Here is a 24,449-nt window from a genome sequence, read left to right on the forward strand (position 1 = left end):
AACCGGATTCCAAAAAAGTTGGGACACTAAACAAATTGTGAATAAAAGGCTGAATACAATGATGTGGAGATGGCAAATGTCAATACTTTATTTGTAATAGAACATAGATGACAGAGCAAAAGTTTAATCTGAGTAAATGTAACATTTTAAAGGAAAAATATGTTGATTCAAAATTTCACAGTGTCAACAAATCCCAAAAATGTTGGGACAAGTAGCAATAAGTGGCTGGAAAAAGGAAATTGAGCATATAACGAACAGCTGGAAGACCATTTAACACTAATTAGGTCAATTGACAACATGATTGGGTATAAAAAGAGCTTCTCAGAGTGTCAGTGTCTCTCTGAAGCCAAGATGGTAAGAGGATCAACAATTCCACCATTGTTGTGCAGAAAGATAGTGCAGCAATACCAGAATGGTGTTACCCAGTGTAAAATAGCAAAGACTTTTAAGTTATCATCATCAACCGTGCATAACATCATCAAAAGATTCAGAGAATCTGGAACAATTGCTGTGCATAAGGGTCAAGGCCGTAAAACTCTACTGGATGCTTGTGATCTTCGGGCCCTTAAACGCCACTGCACCTCAAACAGGAATGCCACTGTCAAGAAAATAACAGAATGGGCTCAGGAATACTTCCAGAAAGCATTGTCAGTAAACACAATCCACCGTGCCTTCCGCCGTAGCCAGCTGAAACTCTACAGTGCAAAGAGGAAGCCATTTCTAAGCAAGCTCCACAAGCTCAGACGTTTGCACTGGGCCAGGGGTATTTTAAAATGGAGTGTGGCAAAATGGAAGACTGTTCTGTGGTCAGATGAGTCACGATTTGAAGTTCTTTATGGAACACTGGGACGCCATGTCATCCGGACCAGAGAGGACAAGGATAACACAAGTTGTTATCAACACTCCGTTCAGAAGCCTGCATCACTGATGGTATGGGGTTGCATGAGTGCTTGTGGCATGGGTAGCTTGCATGTCTGGAAAGGCACCATTAATGCAGAGAACTATGTTCAGGTTCTAGAACAACATATGCTCCCATCTAGACGTCATTTCTTTCAGGGAAGACCCTGCATTTTTCAACAAGATAATGCCAGTCCACATTCTGCAGCAATCACAACATCATGGCTACATAGGAGAAGGATCCGGTACTGAAATGGCCAGCCTGCAGTCCAGATCTTTCACCTATAGAGAACATTTGGTGCATCATAAAGAGGAAGGTGCAACAAAGAAGGCCCAAGATGAATAAACAGTTGGAGGCCTGTATTAGACATGAATGGAAGAGCATTCCTATTTCTAAACTTGAGAAACTGGTCTCCTCTTTCCCCAGACGTCTGTTGAGTGTTGTAAGAAGTAGGGGGGATGCCACACAGTGGTAAAAAATGGCCTTGTCCCAACTTTTTGGGGATATGTTGAAACAGCATATTTTTCCCTTAAAATGATACATTCTCTCAGTTTAAACTTTTGATCTGTGATTTGTGTTCTATTCTGAATAAAATATTAGATGTTTGCACCTCCACATCATTGCATTCAGTTTTTATTCACAATTTGTTTAGTGTCCCAACTTTTTTGGAATCCAGTTTGTAGTTGTTCAGAACCTGCTTGATTTTTTTGTAGTTCTGGAAAACACACTAAACAGTACTCTCAGATTATTTTTATTATTGGAGATCAGCAAGGCCAGATAAACTGAGCAAGCTTTAGTGAGGGCATTTCTATACTCTATAAGGCTGTCCTTCCAGGCAGAGTTGAACACTTCCAGCTTGGTTGATCGCCATTTCCGCTGTAGTTTCCGTGATGTTTGTTTTAAAGTCCAGGTTTTAACATAATACCATGGGGCGAGCTTTTTCTGTCTTATACTTTTTTTTTTAAGTGGTGCTACTACATTTTCTAAAGTAGATCGACAGGTATTTTCTAAGTAGTCAGTGAGTACATCTAGCTCCATTGGGCCTGATGGAGTGGAAACTTGGGTTGATATTTCTAGGAGGTTTTCTATAAATTGTAGGGCGGTAGATAGTTTTATTATACGCTTTGTAGAATAGCGAGGGGACTTACATATATTATGGCTAAGACATAGCTCATATGAAATTAGGTAATGGTCGGAGATTGCTGAGGATTGCGGTAATATATAAATTTTGTCTATGTTAAGACCTAGTGTCAAAACTAAGTCTAAAGTGTGACTGCAGTAGTGTGTAGGCCCTGTTACATTTTGAGTAATACTAATAGAGTCTAAGATTGAGGTAAATGCCTTTTTAGTGGGTCAATTTCCATTCTCAAAATGGATATTGAAATCTCCTGCAATTATAACTTTATGATTGCACACCGCTAGGTTTGTAGCAAAATCACTGAATTCTTTCAGAAATTCTGAGTAAGTGTCACGCCCTCGTTCCATCTGGTCTGTTTTCTCAGCACATGGCTTTGTTTTGTTGTTGTTTTTGTCCCGCCTTTGTTCCGCCTCCTTGTTCGTCACCCTCGTTATTTGTCTCAGGTGCGTCTCGTCTGTGTTTTGTATTTAAGTCCCCTTCCCTCACTTCCTGTTGTCGTTCATTTGTTCTTTGTATTGTTTGCTATGTTCAAGTTGTACGGTTTCTATCCATGTTGTTCTCGTGTTTGTTTCCAGTTGCTCGGTTTGTTAGAATCCCTAGTTATGTTGTTTCTGTTTCGCGTTCCTAGTCTTGTTCTTTCTTCGATTCCTGTTTGCCCTCGAGTTTGTTTGTGTTTGTTTTGTATATTTCGTGTAAAATAAAGTCTGTGTTATTAGCGTGTGCGTCCGCCTCTGTCAGTCCGCCCAGCTGACTGTAACAGTAAGGCCCTGGTAGTCTGTAAATGTTACATAATAAAAATGCATCCTTTTTTTGTGACCAGATTTGTAATAATGGTGGAGAGAACCTCAAAAGAAGTGAAGGTGTCACATTGGTTAAGACTTATTTCTAGGGTATTTTGGTAAATTACACATACTCCACCTCCTTTACCTGATAATCTTGGGCTATGTACATAATTATAGTCTAGGGGAGTGGCTTCATTTAGTGCTGGATATTCATTTGGTCTAATCCCCGTGTCCGTGAGACAGAAAATGTTGAATTTATGATCACTTATGATATCATTTACAATGACTGCTTTTGAGTTTAGTGATCTTATGTTGAGTAACCCAAATTTTAGTTCTGAGGTGTTGCTGCTATCATATATATATGATTTAATATTGATTAGGTTGCTGAAACAGGCTGATTTTGTTTTTCTACTTTTACATTTAATTCAGGGGAAAGACACATTCTCAATACAGTTGAACCTAGGTGATGCCTCAAGGCAGTTCGCAGACGGTCGGTTTAGCCTGTCTGGATTGTCAGCAGCTGTCTACACTACTCTGCTGACTAACTAAAAGACTATGTGCTATGCTGCAAGAAAGTAAGGCAGCACCCTCCCGTGTGGGGTGCATACCATCCCTACCTATAAGACCAGGCTTGCCTTCAAAATGTAACCAATTGTCTATAAAGCACACTTGATTTTCAGAACACCACTTGGACATCCAGCAGTTTAATGCAGAAGGAACCAGAACAGGGATGGACAGAGGAACAAAAACAACCTGGGGGTGCCGAGGACTGGCAAAAGTTTGGTACTGTCCAGAAAGCCAGCCTGGGCACAGTTTTAGGGATCGGCCCTGAAGTCCTTAGGTCTCCTATGGACACGAACTGAAGCAGCCGGGGCCACAGTCACAGGTGCAGAAGCGGCTGGGGAAGCCGCCTTCGCAGGGACAGGAACGGCGGTTGCCGCCAACACAGGGACAGGAGCAGCCGTAGAAGCTGCCTTCTTGGGAACAGAAGCGGCCGAGGAAGCTGCCTTCTTGGGGACAGAAGCGGCCGAGGAAGCCGCCTTCTCGGGGACAGGAGCGGCGGGTGCTGTCTTCACAGGGACAGGAGCGGCGTAGCTCACCGCCTTCACAGGAGCGGCGGAGGTCGCTGCCATCTCAGGAACAGGAGCGGCTGAGGAAGCCGCCATCTCAGGAACAGGAGCGGCTGAGGAAGCCGCCTTTACAGGGATAGGAGTGACCGGGTTGGCCGCCATCACAGGAACAGAAGTGGCGGAGGTCGCCGCCATCTCAAGAACAGGAACGGCCAGGTTGGCCGCCTTCACAGGAATAGGAGCGGTGGGTTCCGCCTTCATCATCAGCATCACGTCCACGGAGACAGGGGGCCCTGCGACGACATCCACAGAGGCAGGGGCTTGTGTTGGAGCTGTTGAGGGTTTAGGGGGTCTGATGGGCGCACTCTTGAGGGATTTCTTCAACCATGGATCCCCCCAGAGGTGCGCCCCTGTTAGCCTCACCTCCCTTGTCCTGAGGTTGGAGGCTATCAGCCTCTACCCTTAACCCCCCGCCATCAAAAATTTCCCCGGATATGAGGGGGTAATCCTTCAGCGAGGGGGAGACTCCAGGACGCTTCTTGCGCCGGCTCCTTCGTCTCACGCTGGAGCAGTCACTCTGTCCATAGGTGGCCTCCTCCTGTAGGTGCTGAGCTACTGTGGCGTGCATGTGCTGAAGCTGGCCATTCCACAGCTGCCTCTAAAACATACCCTACAGGATCTCTGGGGCCTATACGGAATGGCGTCCGACGAATAGCACACCTCACGAAAGGATTGTCTGTGTTTGCTGCGTCCTTATTTTGGTCGGACATTCTGTCAGGATTGCGGAGGCGGACGCACATGCTAAAACACAGTGACTTTATTTATAAACAAAATATAACAAAACAAAGACAGACAGACTTGGGCAAAGCATAACGAGGAATAGACGAGACTAATAGACTTGGGAGCAAACGACACAAGGAACAGCAGAGACAGACGACTACAGAGGAAAACAGCATGACAACAGTGGAAATGACAACGGTGAAGAGCAACAGAAACAGACAGACTTGGTAGGAGTACAAAGGAGAGACTAATAATGAAGGTGCAGGATTACAAACAACACTGACAAGGAGGAGGAACGAAGGCGGGACATAGGCGGAGACATGGACAATAACAGAGCCATGTGCTAAGAGAGCACATGGCGGGGAAAACAGACAAGACAGGACAAGGGCGTGACACTTATAATAAAATATATGATAAAACTACTGCTAAATTATTGCATTGTGCTAGTGTATTACCTTATTACAGTATAATTACTGCTTTGGCTTTTGATTTACAGCAATTTACTAACTGGACATCATTGTAATTTTACATGATCTAAAAAATGATTTGAGGCGGTTGCTGTATTCAAATTCTCAAATTTACTCAAATTTAGAGGTACCGTAAATGTATTCTTGTAAATGTGATCAAAGTCGAACTCGAATTCATCCGAGACTATAAACCTTGTGTTGGTACGTAGTTGCATACAGTAAAAATTATTTTACAGAAATTAATATTTACAAAAAATAAAATATGGATTGTCCTGACTTGAAAAATACTTAACTTACACATTCAGTTTACTGATTTTGCCGTAATGGAATGTACTAAATCAAGGTTACGACGGAGTTCTAGTACGACAAAAGATCTCGGAATAATTCTGAGAAAAAATCTTGGAATAATTTTGAGAAAAAAAATCTCAGAATAATTGAGTAAAAAAGTCTGTATAATTTCGAGAACATAATCAGAATATTTAGAGAAACACTGTTTGGGTTATTATTTATTATAATATGTAGACAGACAGACTCACAGTCTGTGCGCCATGAGTGAGTTGTGAAAGAAGCAGTCAGTGAAGTGAACAGAATTATTTATTAAACACTTCCACACGACATGACAACCCCTACTGCAATGCATAAGGCTTTAGTTTATTGTACGAGTCCCACTCGTTCTGGATCAATCATTTTCGTGAACATTAATTGTAGCATGTGTTCATGCACCGATTCAGGGTTTAAATACTAATCAGCCTCCTTAGGCTAGACTCGTCGTTTATTATTCTACAAATTGGCTAACCTTACTGATGATAATCTGAGAAGTATGTGGCTAGCTAGGTTGGGTGACATTAACTGCATTTATTTAATTATTCCTAAGGCAGCCTAAGGAGAGCAATTACCCCCCCACCCCCCCCCCCCCTGGGTAAATGAATATGAGAAAAGGGCAGAACCGGGGTGGAGGTGGGAGCAAGTTTTAAAACATGAGGGTCGGTGGGTTTGATAATGGCCGAACATGGCTCCGAATATGGGGAACAGCAGGAATGACTCAGCACGGAGGAGCTAGCTGACGTAGTGAATATATATATAAATGACTTTAGACTAAAATTAATTCTACATTGAATGACTTTAGACTAAAAAATATTACACTCAAACTGAATAAAAACAGGCATGTTTATAAAACACCCTATTCAACACTTCTGTACTTGTTAAAGTATTTTTCTAAATAAGAAAATATTCTTCTTTTCAGAAAAGACAATGTAAAAACCATTAAAAGCAGTAATATACTGTAAGTTCTTCTGATCATTTGGCATGTCCCACAATGCATTGCTTAAAACATTAAAATACTGTAAAACAGAATTACAGTACCTTACTGTTGAAAATTCACTGTAAATTTACATTTTTTTTACAGTGTAGTATATACTCACTTAAATGATTATGGGTTGTGTTCATGTAGAGCAGAATGGCTTTAGTAATACGTAAGAAACAAGATAATAGACACGATAAAGACTTGTGTAAGTTATGCTTTTTTCCTTCTCATGCATTGCTTCCTCTGAGACATGAGGTCAGCATACGGCTTTTGTTTTTGAACTGCTGCTGATGCAATGCCACTAAACAGTTTAGTGTTATGATTAAAAATATGGAGAGAGAATTAGATTGTTTAACCAGTATAGAAAGAGAATTCCAACGTTGAGGCATGAATCTAGAAAATGTTTGACCATCAAAGCTTTGCAGGGTGAATGGTGATTGTCCTCTTAGTAGAAAACCTGAGGGTGCAGGAGGACTTATAGGGGAGAAGAAGATCAGACAGGTATGAAGGAGCAAGATTGTTAAGAGCTTTATAAGCAAGTAGAAGCCAGTGAAGTTGTAGGAGAACAGGTGTAATACTATTACTAATAATATTTCAAGAATTGACTTGGAGCTAATAAAAATGAGTTCAGCTTTATTACTGTTTTTGTGCAAATCGGTCACATTAGCCGACAGACACTTGTGTTCACTAGGGCAATGGGCAATGATGGGGAGGAGTGGCCATATTATGGCCAAATATTAAACCACTATATGTCTTGGGAGCATCAAACAACATTTTAGGCAGTAAATAGGGACTTAGCTGTCACTGGTAAACATGCAGTTCTCCTTCTTCATTAATTTGGTATCTCATTATGGGAAACACTCCCCTTGTGACCGACCATGTAACTACTTATGGCACCATGTTTGGTGCCTAGCTGACAGACCAATCACAGCAGGGTTAAAGGAGCACCCGTCCCCTATAAAGCTATATTCACTCTTTGATGAAAATCTTTACTTTCTTTTGTATCTTCTCTTCTTCAAAGAGATTTTCTACTTCAGTTGTTCAGCTGTTCACAGACAAATTCTTATTTTGTCAACAAGCATGGTTCTTTGTGTTCAGATCATCCATGGCTCTTGACAACTCTGCCCATTCCTACATGGCATTCTGCAGCACCCTTTCTAAGAATATGTAATGTGCAATTATTTGTCATTGTACAATGTACAACAAAATGTGTCTTCCGCTTTTAACCCATCTGTGGCAATACACAGTGCACTAGGGGCTGTGAACACACACCCAAAGTAACAGGTAGTCATCCCCAGGTTTGATCATGGATCATTCTCAGTGCTGCAGTGACAGTTAGTGTGTGTTACGGTGGTATGAGTGGATTAGACACAGCAGTGCTGCTTGAGTTTTTAAACCCCTTTCCACTCACTGTCCACTCTGTTAGACACTTTTCTGTGGCTCATCTTTTGCTGCATAGTTTGAGTTGTTTGTCCTCTACTTCTTCATCTTTGAATACAGGATGATAGCCACAGAATGCTGTCGGCTGGATATTTTAGGTTGATGGACTATTCTTAATCCAGCAATGACGCCGCTTTAAAAAACTTGAGCAGCACTACTGTGTCTGATCCAAATGAACCAGTGCAACACACACTGACACAGTTACAAAATATAGTATAAAGCAATAAGCCACGAGAGGCTGTGGGTTACTAGGATTTTATCACAGAACTATGGAGTTAAATGTTAAATGGATATTGAATACTGTTGAATACAGGACAAATGAGTATGATAAACACATTCGTACTTCTGTATATCTTCACACTACTTCTCTTTACAATGGTATATGAAGCAAGAGCACAAACTCATTTTAAACAGTAATGACTTCAGCCAAACAGAGATTTCACTTAGGTTTCATGTCTGTGACTATGACTATGGCCAAATTAAAAAATATATATTTTTTACATATTTGGTGTAGAGCTTATAATTCAGCTTATGTTTCTGTTAAAATACACTTGCATTGTTCATATAAAGGACAGAGATGTTCACAAGTCATTTTTTGCAAGTCCAAGTCTAGTCTCAAGTCTTTGAGCTTGAGTCAAAGGCAAGTCTCAGGTCTCCTGGTTGAAAAGCATGAATGCCATCTGGTCCAGCCCACATCACTGCATTGCTGTTTCTTATGAGTTTAAAGCATGTAGTGTACTGTCATTTTTAGCACACAATAAAAAATCTAAACTAATCAGTTGTATGGTAACTAATCATATGTATATTTTAGTGCAGAAAAAAACTCAAATTCTGCAAAATACATTTGTCAACTTAGAAATGTTTTGTGGGTTTCTACACTCTGCACTGCAACATACACACTTATTTACCCACAATTTAAAAAAAAGGGTTCTAAATGGCATCAAAAATAGTTCCTCTGTTGTAAAAAGCATGACATTGTAACAATAGAGGAAATGTTTTTGGTGCCATACAGTACCCTTTTCTAAAAGGTGCTATATAGAAGCATATATATCACATTCTCCATGAATCTGAAGAACCCCTCCATAATGAAAAGAGCCCTTTAATCATGCAAAAGGTTCTTCAAGTGTTCAGGGTTCTATATAGAACCATTTTCTTTACTAAAGAACTGTCATTTTAAATCATTAATGCACACTTTTAAAAGTTTGAGTGCATTTCACTCTCTGCCTTAAGCAACGTAGCGCATGCACGTAGCCCGAGAAAACAGCACTGACAGTGACACCTGGAGCTGAGCATTCTGTGGTTAATATCGGTTATAAAATATACTGCTTTATTAATAATAATTTGTTAAATATTGCTGATTTTTCCATAGGATTAAATGGACTAAAGGCTGCATATTTATTTGGAATTATCAGGTTAATTTAGCCGACTACTGTTTACTATTTACTGTGCTGTGTGCAGGAAAGCACAGCCTACTGACAAGAAGGTACTATATTTATATTCTTGCTTTGGTGTTTATTTAAAAACAAACAGCCCGGTTAACAATAAATTAATGTCCACTCGCAGTAGTGCAGCCCAAACTGGTCCAAAGCTTCCTCAGCCAAGAGATTGCTCCTTGCATGAAAGTTCACACTGGAAGACGCACTCTCCTTGATTGTTCCGCAGTTCCACAATCAGATTTGATACAGTAGTGTGTGCTAAAAAAACAGTACAGTACATGATTCTTAGGAACTACATAATTCATAAGAAACTCATAAGAAATAGCAATGCAGTGATGTGGGCCCGACCAGATGGCATTCATACATTTCAACCATAAGAGACATGGGACTTGACTTGGACTTCCAGAAAATGACTTTGTGGACATCTATGCCTCATGCAAAACATTTTTCAGTGTTTGAAAAAAAAAAAAAAAACTATTGTAAGTATAGGTCTGTGCAGGACCGATGTTAATCCAACGTTACACGACTAGCTACTCTAATTAATAGAAGGAATTACTGTGCACAGCAACGTGCCTCACATGGCATGTTTACCATGTGTGATGGAAACAAAAAGAAAGTGATGGTTGCTTCTTGTTCACTTCATGCTCCAGGTCAGAGTTTGGCTCACAGGACTGTGGTACAGTCAAGAAGAGTTTCACACTGCGAATTAGCACTTTACTGTGGTGTCCTTGGACCAGTTTGGATTGCGTCACTGAGTGGACAATAATTTATTGTTAAGTGGACTGTTTGTTTTGAATAAACATAACCACAAATAAAGATATAGTATATTGAATGTGATTATTTTATTTAAAAATAGAGTTTTATATAGAATAATGTACAGTTATTTATCATTGTACAACGAAATGTGTCTTCCGCATTTAATTCATCTGTGGCACTGAACACACACACACACACGCACACACACACACACACACACACACTAGTGCCCTAGGGGAGGTGCCCGGGGACCGTTTGGGGGTTCAGTGCCTTGCTCAGGGGCACTTCAGCCATGGATGCTCCTGCCTGTCCTGGGGGTTGAACCTGCAACCTTCCAATACCATTCCTTCTAACATTTAGGCCAAGGCTGCCCCCAAGATTTTGATGCTGATCGCCCAACATGTGAACCCTGAGATTAAGCGTCTCATGCTCTACCAAAAGAGCAAGCCAGGAAACTGCAAAGGTAAGGCACAGACAGGGTATGAACTCATAGACATACATAGCATCAATTAAGTAACACACATTTAATAGAAATATGTCTTCAGTGTGTTGGCTGTAAAACTGCCAGTGGTGATTTGATTAATGTTTTGGAAATGTTCTGTACTGGTCCAGTTTTGGAACTGTGTAGCTACATCCCAAGTAATTCAAACAAACACTGTTCCTTACCCCAGGATGTGGTTGCTGGATGATGTAAGGTTGATCTGTGTGCTACCTTCATTAATATTTTGTATATTTGCTTCAACAGCTGCTATGGTATGTACATTATTACACTGGAAATCTGATAACCTACCCTTTAACAGGCAATGGCTTTGTTTGAATGAGTTTGTTTCCTATAGCACTCCTGAGAGAATTGTTGTGTGACTGCGACACTACCTGCGCAACTGTGCCACCCATAGAAGTGTTATCCTTGATTCAACTAGAATATACTCCCTTAAACAATTATGGGTTGTGTTCATGCAGAGGGAAGTAGCTTTAGTAATACATGAGAAACAAGATAATAGACATGATAAAGACTTGTGTAATCTATGTTTTTTTCCTCTTCATGCATTGCTTCCTCGGAGACATGAGGTCAGCATACGGCTTTTGTTTTTGAACTGCTGCTGATGCAATGCCACTAAACAGTTTAGTGTTATGATTAGATTTAAATATGGAGAGAGAATTAGATTGTTTAACCAGTATAGAAAGAGAATTCCAACGTTGAGGCATGAATCTAGAAAATGTTTGACCACCAAAGCTTTGCAGGTTGAATGGTGATTGTCCCCTTAGTAGAAAACCTGAGGGTGCAGGAGGACTTATAGGGGAGAAGAAGATCAGACAGGTATGATGAGCAAGATTGTTAAGAGCTTTATAAGCAAGTAGAAGCCAGTGAAGTTGTAGGATAACAGGTGTAATACTATTACTAATAATATTTCAAGAATTGACTTGGAGCTAATAAGAATGAGTTCAGCTTTATTACTGTTTTTGTGCAAATCGGTCACATTAGCCGACAGACACTTGTGTTCACTAGGGCAATGGGCAATGATGGGGAGGAGTGGCCATATTATGGCCAAATATTAAACCACTATATGTCTTGGGAGCATCAAACAACATTTTAGGCAGTAAATAGGGACTTAGCTGTCACTGGTAAACATGCAGTTCTCCTTCATCATTAATTTGGTATCTCATTATGGGAAACACTCCCCTTGTGACCGATAATGTAACTACTTATGGCACTATGTTTGGTGGCTAGCTGACAGACCAATCACAGCAGGGTTAAGGGAGCACCCGTCCCCTATAAAGCTATATTCACTCTTTGATGAAAATCTTTACTTTCTTTTGTACCTTCTCTTCTTCAAAGAGATTTTCTACTTCAGTTGTTCAGCTGTTCACAGACAAATTCTAGAATTTTTCTTATTTTGTCAACAAGCATGGTTCTTTGTGTTCAGCCATGGCTCTCGACAACTCTGCCCATTCCTACCAGGCATTCGGCAGCACCCTGATCAAGGCACAGAAACCTCAAAGGGATGGAACCTTCCATTCTTTCTAATAATGTGTAATGTGCAATTATTTGTCATTCTACAATGTACAACAAAATGTGTCTTCCACATTTAACCCATCTGTGGCAGTACACAAAGAACTAAGGGCTGTGAACAAACACATACACACTAGTGCACTAGGGGCTTTGAATACACACCCAGTGCAGCAGGTAGCCATCCCTAGCACCCAGGGAGCTTTTGGGGATCAGTGCCTTGATCAAGGGCACTTCAGTCATAGATGATCCTGCCGGTCCTGAGGATCAAACCACAACCTTCTGGAGTATATCTTTTTTCAGTGTATATTTCTAGGCAAATCCCGTAAGCCCCTCCCTCATCAGCCTGCATTTTCCAAGTCTTCTGCATTGGCTGCTAGAGTTATTAATGCTGTGTCTCTCCTTAGCACTCACCAGGCTGAGCTACTGCAGGATCTGGAGGCTTAACTGGACCCCAAGCCTGCCCAGCTGTGGTAGCAAACCTTGGTTGTCTCTGACCTCATGCTTTGCACCTCTCACAGTGCTATTCGGGGTTTGTGATGTGTCATGTGTTTGTTGCTGTTGGGCAACATGGAGAATCTGGGAATCCTTGACACTCCAGTTGTCCCTAATCAGCTGTTTGATTCCACTTTAACGACCATGGGACAGAAAAGTGTAACACTCAAAACGAGTGTGAAGCCTTCTCTCTGTGCCTCCCTTAAAAGCCTGCTTCATGAACAGCATCCTGTGCTGAATTTAGGAATATTGTGCAAGCTTTTTATAAGTGCGGATTCCCACAAGTTGCTGGGAATATAAGCACAGCTCAACTTTAATCACTGGCTGAGTGAGGCACAGATGACTGTAGAAAGAAGCTTAGGATGCCTTAAAAGATGACAGAGATGCCTATTTAAACAAAACAAGTCACACATTACCCTTTGCCTGCTGTGTATTACACAAATTTTATGAGACTTTCATAAAATGATTTTTAAAAATTTCAACAGAAAATAAATGTTTTCAGCAGAATCAGTTTCCTCCATGTTAACTTTTCAAAAAAAGAAAAAAATTGAATTGTTCTTTCTGGTTTGTTTCATTGTGCAAATATCAACAAATAATAATAATTAGTGCCTTTAATCTGAAATATAAATAACACAAAAAATATAACACAATCCATGTGTGGACAAAGGAATTCTGAAATAGGAATTTGTTTTCTGTTAAAATGTAATGTCTCTTTGGTTGAGGGAAATCTCCATCAGCCTCTGAAACAAATAAATGTATTGATTCTCTGTTATTGCAGAAATGAATGACACCGGGCCACATGACAAGAATAATTTCTTTGTCTTTAACTGGGGAGTCATTCATATGCCAACCTGGGTCCTAGATTGAGGTCCTAGCTTGATGAAGCCAACAGGACCAAATCATCTGCAAAAAGCTGGTTTTATCTTCAGAACTGTAGGGTGACAGAGTTGCAGTCATCATTCCTTGGTCTATAGGTGACATGGGCTGTTGTGGCATATTTGAGTGATGTGCCCAGACGCTTGCAGTGGTTGATCCCATGGGAGCAGGGTGAATCCAGGATGGGTGCTGTTGACCAGGGCCTAAAGCAGTGATGACCAGGGACAGACTGGCCATCTGGCAAACTGAGCATTTTCCCTGGTGGGCTGACGTGCTATTTGGGCTGACAGTCCCAGCACTGACACTGGGCTGGCCCAATCACATTGTTAAACACCAACCCCTTTCGCACTGGTCCTGCCTGCGTAATGCATTCGGCCAAGGCAGAACCTGCTGTAAGCTGGACTGCTTTCAGAACACTTATGTTGTGTAATAAATAGGCTAGGGTGGCACAGTGGTACACGCACACAGCTCAAGAGGCCCGGTGGTTGTGGGTTAAAGTCCTACTCCGGGTCCTCCGCCATGTCCGCTTGGGTTTCCTCCGGGTGCTCCGGTTTTTTTCCCGCAGTCCAAAAACATGTTAGTAAGTGGATTGGCTACTCAAAAGTGTCCATAGGTGTGAGTGTGTGAGTGAATGAGTGAGTATGTGTCACCCTGTGAAGGACTGGCACCCCCTCCAGGGTGTGTTCCTGCCTTGTGCCCAGGGATTCCAGGTAAGCTCCAGACCCACTGTGACCCTGAACTGGATAAAGGGTTAAAGACAATGAATGAAGGAGTGAATAAATAGACTAAAGCAACCCAACCCCTTTGTAAATCTGATAAAATGTTTAAATGTCAACTAAATAATTTTGGCTAATGTTCTATGGCCAAGTTAGTTTGTACCATAAACCCAGGTGAAATAACGTCCTTACCACTATAGCGGCTGTTTATAAGACATTGTGTACACTGACTGGATGAGAAAATAAGCCAATGTTAGTACTTTTTTTTTGTCTTTCATTCTGAGCTAAATAGTCTTAAATGTGAGAACAATTTTTAAAACCACCCCTCACCAACAAGAACAGTAAGACAGCAGGTAATTCTAATTTCATTATTATACTATTATTGTTTGTGGGGTAAGTAGTAAGCTAGGCCAAGGCTAACCTACCTTTTAGGCAGTGTTTAGGTGATTAGGGACAATGTACAGAAATTACAGAAAATCACACAGTTTAAAATTATATCATTTTGTCTATTACTTATGTTAAGACTGTGCAGCTGTGTGCCTCTTTACAAGAGAATCCAGCATTTTCACATTTAAGACTATTTAGCTCAGGATGGGTGAAAACGAACCAGAGTTCCATTTAACCTAACTGTTAAGTGATTTGCAAATTCTTTTCAACCTATATTCAATTTAATACACTACAAGACAAGATATTTAATGTTAAAACGGATAAACTTTATTGTTTTTCGCAAATAGTCACTCATTTTGAATTTGAGTCCTGCAACACGTTCCAAAAGACTTGTGGCACGGGCAACAAAAGACTAGAAAAGTTGAGGAATGCTCAAAAACACCTGTTTGAAACATTCCACAGGTGAACAGGTTAATTGGAAACAGGTGAGTTTCATAATTGGGTATAAAGGGAGCATCCCCGAAGGGCTCAGTTGTTTACAATCAAGGATGGGGCATGAGCAAATCGTCTTAACAGCTTTAAAACAACGTTTCTCAACGTACAATTCCAAGGAATTTAGGGATTTCATCATCTACAGTTCATAATATCATAAAAAGATTCAGAGAATCTGGAGAAATCTCTGCAAGTAAGCAGCAAGGCTGAAAACCAACAATGAATTCCCGTGACCTTCAAATCCTCAGGTGGCACTACATTAAAACCTGATATCATTTTGTAACGGATATTACCACATGGGCTCAGGAACACTTCAGAAAAGCACTGTCAGTGAACACAGTTTGTTGCTCCATCTACAAGTGCAAGTTAAAACTACCATGCAAAGCGAAAGCTATATATCAACAACACCCAGAAACAGCGCCAGTTTCTCTGGGGCCGAGCTCATCTGAGATGGACTGACACAAAGTGGAAAAGTGTCCTGTGGTCTGACGAGTCCACATTTCAAATTGTTTTTTGGAAATCATGGATGTTGTGTCCTCCGGGCCAAAGAGTAAAAGGACTATCCGGATTGTTATCAGCACAAAGTTGAAAAGTCCCAATCTCTGATGGTATCGGGGTGTGTTAGGGCCCATGGCATGAATAACTTGCACATATGTGAAGGCACCATTAATGCTGAAAGGTACATACAGGTTTTGGAACAACATATGCTACCATCCAAGCAACGTTTTTTTCAGGGACATCCACGTTTATTTCAGCAAGACAATGCCAAGCCACATTCGGCACATGTTACAACAGTGTAGCTTCGTAGTAAAAGAGTGCAGGTACTAAACTGGCCTGCCTGCAGTCCAGACCTGTCTCCCATTGAAAATGTGTGGTGCATTATGAGGTGCAAAATATGACAACGGAGACCCTGGACTGTTGAGCAAGTTGTACATCAAGCAAGAATGGGAAAGAATTCCACCTACAAAGCTTAAACAATTAGTGTCCTCAGTTCCCAAACACTTATTGAGTGTTCTTAAAAGGAAAGGTAATGTAACACAGTGGTAAACATGCCCCTGTCTTTTGGAATATGTTGCAGGCCTCAAATTCAAAATGAGTGAATATTTCTAATAAAAAAATAAATAAATAAAGGTTATCCATGTGAACATTAAATATCTTGTCTTTGTAGTGTATTCAACTGAATAAAGGTTAAAAAGTATTTGCAAATCATCATATTCTGTTTTTATTTATGTTTTACACAACGTCCCAATTTCACTGGAATTGGGGTTGTACATAAGAAAACTATTTATTTTTCAAAAATAAGTTGGTTTAAAAGATGGCAAGTCACATAACTTTGCTAATTAACAAAATCTTTCAGTTCAAAGCAAAAAAAATTTGGGTTACCATTAATCAAACCAGGCAGTGCTTTTAGCGACTGCATTTTAAATTTGTGGTTTTCATGTTTGTTTCTAAAGAGGAGGTTTGACCAGAGAAAGCTGACGCTTCAGTGAAGACTATTTGTTGTGAAGCTAGACTTCAACTAATGAAGTAAACTTGCCATTTTGTACACAAGTGCTGTATCTGAAACTGTGCCCTATTCACTATATTCTCACTATTGGGTCCCGCCATTTTGTAGTAGTGTCTGAAAACATAGTGGACCAATCCCACATTACACCACAAGAAACAATGTACAACTAATGTAAACTAGTGGATAGCAGATACCCATACTGCATTGCATCGTTTAGTAAGAAAAAACAATGAGGTAGTGCCTGAAATTATTCTATAAATCCTCCTGAATTCACTGCTCTACAATAGTGCACTGTATAGCGAGTAATGTAGGGAATAGTGAATATGGAGCCTTTTCTGTCCCAGCAAAATCTTTAACAAACTGTAGTGGAGTAGTACTATAATAATATATTATTACACATATTATAATGTATTATTACCACACTACTGCACTACACTTTATAGTAAAAAAATATATATATATATATTAATTTTCTTCAGTTAAACTAGATCAGTAAAGTTTTCATAGATACGTAATTGATATTTAGAGTTCTGTAACACTATTCATAATTAAAGGGATGTTAACTAAAAGTAAGATAACCCAGCCAGAATACATTATCTGATGACTGTGCATGCCAGCTTAGCAGCTCATTTGTATTAGTTGCAGCATTTTGGTGTGTTACACACAGCTATGTAAACGTAGGGTGGACTGATGGCAAGAAAAGCAAAGTAGCAAAGGTTAGCTGGTCATACAATCTGATAGCAAATTAGCAACAACAGCTGTTTAGAGGAAGAAAGAAAAAAACTGTGTTTTTGTGTACAGCTTTGAATGTAGAATGTTTAATTGTGGAACTCACAGTATGTGGGCAATGACAGAGCCCACAGTATTTTCATAGCAAATGATGACATTGAACTTAGTCCCTGAAGCCACATGTTTTGAATATAGAGCTAGTTCAGTGTTATTTGTGATCATTTAATATAGAGTACTTGATTATATGCATCAGAGATACAACCTCATACCTCAGTTTTACTGCTGTGTTTTTAATTAAATTAGATTCTCTCTGGTACTCTACAAAAGTAATAATAATATAAGGTTATTGTCATTTATTTCCAGAATACTTGCTCAGAAACACAAACCCATTTTAAAGAAAAGCGTCTTTTTAAAAAGATTTTAAGACAATAGAAACAAGAATTTTTACATTTGTGCATGAGTGGCAGTCCTTAAGTAGATTTTTTAGTAGTGTTTTTAAGTGAACAAAAATTATAAGAGGTTTTGTCAGTGTTCTGGTGCTACCAGGGACCTGCAAACTTTCAGGGTTAGTTAAACTTTCAAGTTAGCAGTGTGTGTACGTGCGTGCGTGTGTGTGTGTGTGTGTGTGAGAGAGAGAGAGAAAGCGATGTGCCTATTGTAACTTATATTTCTCTCACAATGATGTAAAACATATATTTTAATCTGTATATAATTGAAAATGTATACTCTTTCTTTCTCAGCATGTGGATATTTTGTTTTCAGGACAAAAACGTGGAGTTTTGCCGTGCTCCTCCCCAAATAAAATACAAGAGAAAATACAAGAGAAAAACGATCAAAACAGTCACTGGAGACACGTTTGAATGCCAGGTTTAGGCACTTTGACTGTCACTGATGATTGGATCACCCTAGACACATGTTTATTCCAGGTGTGAACGGGGCCTATATTCAGGTTCAAGGCCCAAACCCTGTATTATTAAATTATTCCGATTATCAAATTATTATTTATAGTTATGGATACCACAATGATGCAAAAAGTAGTGTCACTGTTACACAGCTCCAGGATCCTGGTGTTGTGGGTTTGCTGTGTTCTCCTCATGTTTGCATGGGTTTCCTCCGGGTGCTCTGGTTTCATCCAGTGGTCCAAAAACATGTTGGTAGATTAATTGGCTTCTCAAAATTGTCCCTAAATGTGTGTGTGTGTGTGATTGAGTGAATGTATGGTGCCCCATCCAGGGAGTGTTTCCACCTTGCACCCAATGATTCCGGGTAGGCTCTGGACCCACTGCGACCCTGAACCGGATAAGTGGTTACAGACATTGAATGAATTAATAATCATAATTATTAATATTAGGCATATATCATTCTCTTACATCCTCCGAAGACTTTCCTTCACCAGTTTTGGACTGAGTTTTCTATGAATACTCCACTCTGACTGTTCATCTGATTCATCCATGCTAATAAGAGATGGCACCAAATTGCATGTTTTAAAAGTACTCTACCGCATGCTCTGTGCAATTAAACATTCTCACTAGAGAAGTCGTTGCTTTAACCTACAAATGTAAAAAGGAATCATTTCAGTTTTTTGGCTGACCACCTTGATGCTTCAAACACACTCGAAAAAATGTAGGGACAAGCAAAGTAAGAATGACAAGATTATAGTATTTTCAAGATACACAGGTTTGAAACCAGAAAAAGAAGAAGGAAGAAGAAACACCTTTATTGAGACCCTTGGGGAAATTGCTTCTCTGCATTTGACCCATCCGTGGCATTGAACACACAAACGCACACTAGTGAGCAATTCTTCACAAACACAAGGTGCAGTGAACACGCACACAACTGGAGCAAGGGGCTCATAACCACCTCGGCACCCAGGGAGCAGTTTTGGGGATAGGTTCCTTACTCAAGGGCAATTCAGCCCTGAATTAACTTTTCCTTGCTGGTCCTGGGAATTGAACCGGTGACCCTCCGGTCACTTTAACTAACCTCAGGGCCACAGCCTTGAACCTAAGAGTTTAGGTATTTTTCTGTTTGTTGTACATATATGTACAGCACTGCATGAGAAACCATCATCCTGTAATAAGTATAGACACATGCTCAGGAATTGTTCAGATATGTAATAGACTTTGTGAATTGCTCACTAGTGTGTGTTTGTGTGTTCACTATCACGGATGGGTCAAATGTAGAGTAGCAATTAGGGGGGAAAAGGGATCAATAAAGGGTGTTTTTTAATCTTTCTTTTCCTTCTAATTTAGATGAGGGTAACTACAGAGTACAAAAAACAAACATCCTCAGAGACCACACTTTTTCTTATTCAGTGTCTGAGGACATCCTTTAAACAAACACTTTTAAGCTGAAGTAAGTTTAAATGCCAGATTTGCTTGCTGCTATATGTTCAAGATATGTAGACATGTTGCAAAACAGTCCACTTCCAAAGCAATATGCGGTGTACAAGCACAAACACGTGGTGGTGCTGGTGCATTGGCCATCCATTTCCAGAGCTCATCCCTCTTCTGTCTTTACAGGATTTGCTTATTTAGAACCTGCATTGCTTTATACTGTACCTTTTTACATTTCTTTTCATCTTTTGTCAACATTTACTGGGTATGTCAGTTTCGCTAAACATGTTTAGATTGAATGCTTGATGCAAAAATTAAAAAACTAAAACTAAAAAAAATAAACAGAACCATACAATAAACACTAGAAAGCGCTGTCCTTTACATAATAAATTATAGATAGTAGGCACTAGACATTATAATGAAAGCTGAAAATTTGAAAACAATTATTTTAACAATTATTTTAATATAATTGTCTAGTATTATTCCATACCAAATACAGTTATACCAATTGTAGACAGTAAAAACTATAAGCAATGTTTTCCCCCTCTTTTTAATTAGAATTTTAAATATAAAAATGTACTAACTGTACTAAATGCAAACTGTACTAAAATAATTATGAAGTTAGAACTGTTTCTCACATTATAAAATTAATTCAGTTGAAGTATTTATATTAGTACGCTAGTGCATACACTGCAAATGTTACAGTTGAGATTGATATCAGTTTTCAGTTTTGGAAGGATTTTAGCACATTAATGCAGTTCATTGATGTGGAGTTAGAGATAGTCTCAACTATTTGTTTAAAAACGTACAAGTGCAGAATTATGGCATGTGCATATACTATATTTCATGCTCAAACTGACGTTTTTTCATTCTCAAATGATTTTTCCATCTTAATCTGTTAGTTGATCTTGCTTGCCAAATCAGTCCACTTTTGGATTTTAGTGTGGGCTCCTGCTTGTTTCTGTCAGTGAATGCTATGGTTTGCTAGGCTCTAGGTTAAGTTACCGATTTAAATTCCTGACAGATTTGGGTTTTTTTGTTTACTTTGTTAGTCCTTTTTCACCCTGTTCTTCAGTGGACACCACAGGACCACTACAGAGCAAATATGATTGGGGTGGTGGATCATTCTCAGTGTGTTAGTGTGTGTGGTACTGGTGTGAGTGGATGAGATGTGATGAACAAAATGTCCAGTCAGCATCGTGGGCGAAAATGAGGAACAAGACGATGAGTACCACAAACTTTGCAGCGACAGATTACCTACTTTCTCTGACTGATTTCTACAAGGTGCTCCAACAGAATCTGTGTGTCTAATAGAGTGGAGAGTGAACACACTCTGACTTATGATGAGTGATTATTCAAATAATGCTGGAAAATGTAATTACTGAATTTATTTGAAATGCCCATGATTCAAATGTATGCCTTTGGGCAATTTTTAACTATAATCAGGGGCCTAAGGCCTCGTAGCCACCAGAGGGCTCTATAAGCTTGCACATAAATGACAATTTTAGTGGATATTTATCTAACATATATTGTTTTAAGCTGCTGTTTAGCTAGTTTGCTTCTGTCTGTGGGAAGAGCTTTCTATTTTTACCTGACTTTGAAAAAGTTGACTGATTTCTACTAAATAAAATTGATAATTTGTGAATTAAGTTCTTACATACAGAACAATATGATTCCAGTGAGTGGATGTCGAATATAATGTCAGGTTCATCCCCTGAATATTTAGAGATAGACTTGCCCATGAGAGCCAGTGATAAATGTAGGACAAGTTTACTCTTTTTACTCTACATTTGAAGCTATTTGAGCCTCTAGGGGAAGTGGGGGTACAGACGGGGGTCCCCATGAGGCCACAGGAGACAGATATTTAGAATATTGTCATAAGCAGAGTTTTGTAGTCGTACTGCTGATTTGTAGCTAAAGTTGTGTAGTGTGGAGAGTAGGAGGGAGGCGTTAGCCTCATGAGGAGATTTAAAGACAGAGCTTTACCCCAACAGTGAATCATACAAAATGCCAATAAAATAAATAAATTAATTTTAAAAAATCACATCAAATATTTTTCTACATGGCAGCTGTGGCCTAATGGTTAAAGAAAAGGGCTTAGGACTGGAAGGTCTGGTTCGAGTCCAATGCCTGGCATGTTTGCCTCCCACAATCTATGGCTGAGTTGCCCTTGAGTAAGGCCCCTAACCCCCAACTGCTCCTTGGGTTCCGGGGATGGCTGCCCACTGCTGTGGGTGTATGTCCACTACCCGTAGGGCCCTTGTGTGTGAGAGACGTTTCCACGTTGATGTTAACCTCTTCTGGAGCTACTCCAGAAGATTGTATCCTTTCCTCTTGTAAGCTTTCAGCATCTTATGCTTAAATCACAGATCTTTTGCAACTTAGCTACATTTGAGACTAGTAATATTAACAATAATATTTTATATAGCGCTTTTCAGGAACCCAAAGATGATATAAGATAATATAAATATGTTATTAATTTTAAAGTGTTGTTAGCACTATGCTAAATATAACCTGGTATGCTGTAACAACTTATGATTGTTGTGAATGTTTTGCTACACTATAATTAAGGAGCAATGGTTCAGCTGTCCGCTCTAAACGTGTTTGCAGATAAAGTTAAATGAATATTTGTTTTGATATCAACATCACTACTTTTAAAAAAAGAAAAGTAATTTGAATTTTGTCTCACTTTCCTCAATATTGCTTTTTTTGCTGCTAAAGAGTTTTACCAGTGAAAATGTATCCTAATAACAAAGTGCTTGTGAATCCTTTTCAGTATTCAAGCTTTAAGTCAGGAAAAGTACTTGTGTAGTAGGCCTTAAGTTTTTAATTTATTGAATATCTTTACAAAAACTTCAATATCTCTCACAATTTGAAATTCTCCACACATTTGAAATTTGAAATTTGGATAATAGAATTGTTAAGTATTGGAATAATCAATTTAATTGTTCAAACAATTTATATCCATCTACTTTATATATATATATATATATATATATATATATATATATATATATATATATATATATATATATATAATTTTTTTTTACAATTTAGTTGTAGCAGGTTTATAGGGATATATCAAACCCATTTTAATAAATCATAAAAACTTTCTTTCAGATTCCACATTGTTTTGCATTGAAATTGGGGGATTGCCGATTGTTATTTATTTATTTATTTATTTTTAGGTTTTTTTTAAATGTTGTATTATTTTTATTTTTTGTCTATAACGCTGCTTTTATGGATTATGTTGTGTTCCTCAGGTGAATACATTGTTGGTGTTCCTAAGAGTTTGATTTATATGCTCTGACTGAAAAGATGTCCAAACCAATTATTTTATCTTCTAAAGAGGTGCATGAGGCCAGGTGACCTCATCTGTTGGGTGCTTCACCATGCAAGCTGTGCACAATATAAAAGTCAACTATGTAGCAACACTCTCTCCCTCTCTCTATCTCTCACTCACACACACACACACAGCTGTGCGCATAGGGCTGCAGGTCACTGAGACACATTTATCCAACATTGACACTCTGCTTACAGGTATTCACATTTGTATTGTGATTTTGGAGAAGGACTTGAGCTGCGTTTGTGTCGTGGAGAGGGCCTGTGTTGTGACTATATTGATTTTCCAAAGCATGTGTGCGAACAGGGAAATGAAGGGCTGCAAATAATGGTGTGTGTGTGTGTGTGTGTGTTTGTGTGTGTGTGTGTGTGTGTGTGTGTGTGTGTGTGTGTGTGTGTGTGTGTGATTGTGTGTGAGGGGAAATGCAGACAGCGTGCCTTCAAGGTCTATTCAGAAGAAAATCATTTCCGTCTCAAATAGCCAGGTATCCTTCCAATACGGCCAGATAATTCAGCACAGCAATAAGTGTATCATCGAAGTAAAAACAATATAAACGCTTCATTATATGCAACATACCAGGAATTAGAGGGCAATATGGCATTTTTGTATTCATGCCTGCTATTTGGTTGTAATACCTTTGCTTTGATTGGCTCTGTGTTTCAGTAGCAGAAAAGTGTGTGTGTGTGTATATGTGTGTGTGTGTGTGTGTGTGTGTGTGTGTGTGTGTGTGAATCGGTGACCTCACTCACCAGGCACACTACACCTTTCATGTTTCTTTTTCATATATGTTTGTTATCGTAGAGTACAGGTTCCACTCATATTATTCATATGGACTATTTGGGGATTATCCTGGATAATCATTAAAAATCAGAGATGATTCTTACATACACACCTGTCTTCATAAGGAGTGCATGTAACCCCACCATTTCTAGCTCATCTTTTATGCTGCTAAAGCTCTACCTCAGTGGCTTTAGCTGGTCCACCAGTTATGCTCCATTGGTGATACCTCATACTGCACAAATTTTACCCTATATTTCCCACCCATTATACTGCACAGGTTTCACCAATTATATTACATTCATTTTACCGTACAAGTTATACCCCACCAATTATTCGGCACTGATTTTACCCTGCCGGTTATATCCCACAAATTATCCTGCATCAATTTTGCCTTACGATTTATACTACACTAAATGCACAGCATCAAGTTTGCCCTATACGTAAAAACATAAAACCCCACCTATTATGCTGCATCAATTCTACCTTTCAAGTTGCACCACAGCAGTTATACTGTGTCAGATATTACAGTTAAATCCAAGTGTACTGCACCACTTTTACCCAGCCATTTATAGTTTACTGTATTACCCCAGCAGTTTTACTGTGCCTATTCTACCCTACCAGTTACACTATATAATTTGGAACCAACCAATATTAGCTAAACATTATTGCTCCATCTTTAATGCCTCAGTCTATTTACCTTAAAGGGGACA

At 39.3% G+C, this 24,449-nt stretch overlaps 1 protein-coding gene across 1 annotated transcript; it reads right to left on the minus strand.

The window, feature by feature from the left end:
* Positions 1-3,633: 3,633 nt before the first annotated feature.
* On the minus strand, positions 3,634-4,516 carry LOC136675209 (uncharacterized). The gene is made up of 2 exons (XM_066651682.1): positions 4,312-4,516; positions 3,634-4,220 (listed from the first exon to the last, which is right to left on the minus strand). Exons 1-2 carry the CDS (start codon positions 4,514-4,516, stop codon positions 3,634-3,636), a joined length of 792 nt encoding a protein of 263 aa, XP_066507779.1.
* Between the last annotated feature and the right edge of the window lie 19,933 nt (positions 4,517-24,449).

This window comes from Hoplias malabaricus, chromosome 1 (assembly GCF_029633855.1).
Source record: "Hoplias malabaricus isolate fHopMal1 chromosome 1, fHopMal1.hap1, whole genome shotgun sequence".
In the NCBI taxonomy this organism is placed as follows: domain Eukaryota; kingdom Metazoa; phylum Chordata; class Actinopteri; order Characiformes; family Erythrinidae; genus Hoplias; species Hoplias malabaricus.

What these genes read in the sequence shown, in the direction of transcription:
- LOC136675209 (XM_066651682.1), bottom strand. Translation starts at nt 4,516, where the DNA reads ATGCACGCCACAGTAGCTCAGCACCTACAGGAGGAGGCCACCTATGGA. An exon ending in CCAACCTCAGGACAAGGGAG is followed by an intron (nt 4,221 to 4,311) that starts GTGAGGCTAACA and finishes AACCCTCAACAG; the next exon opens with CTCCAACACAAGCCCCTGCC.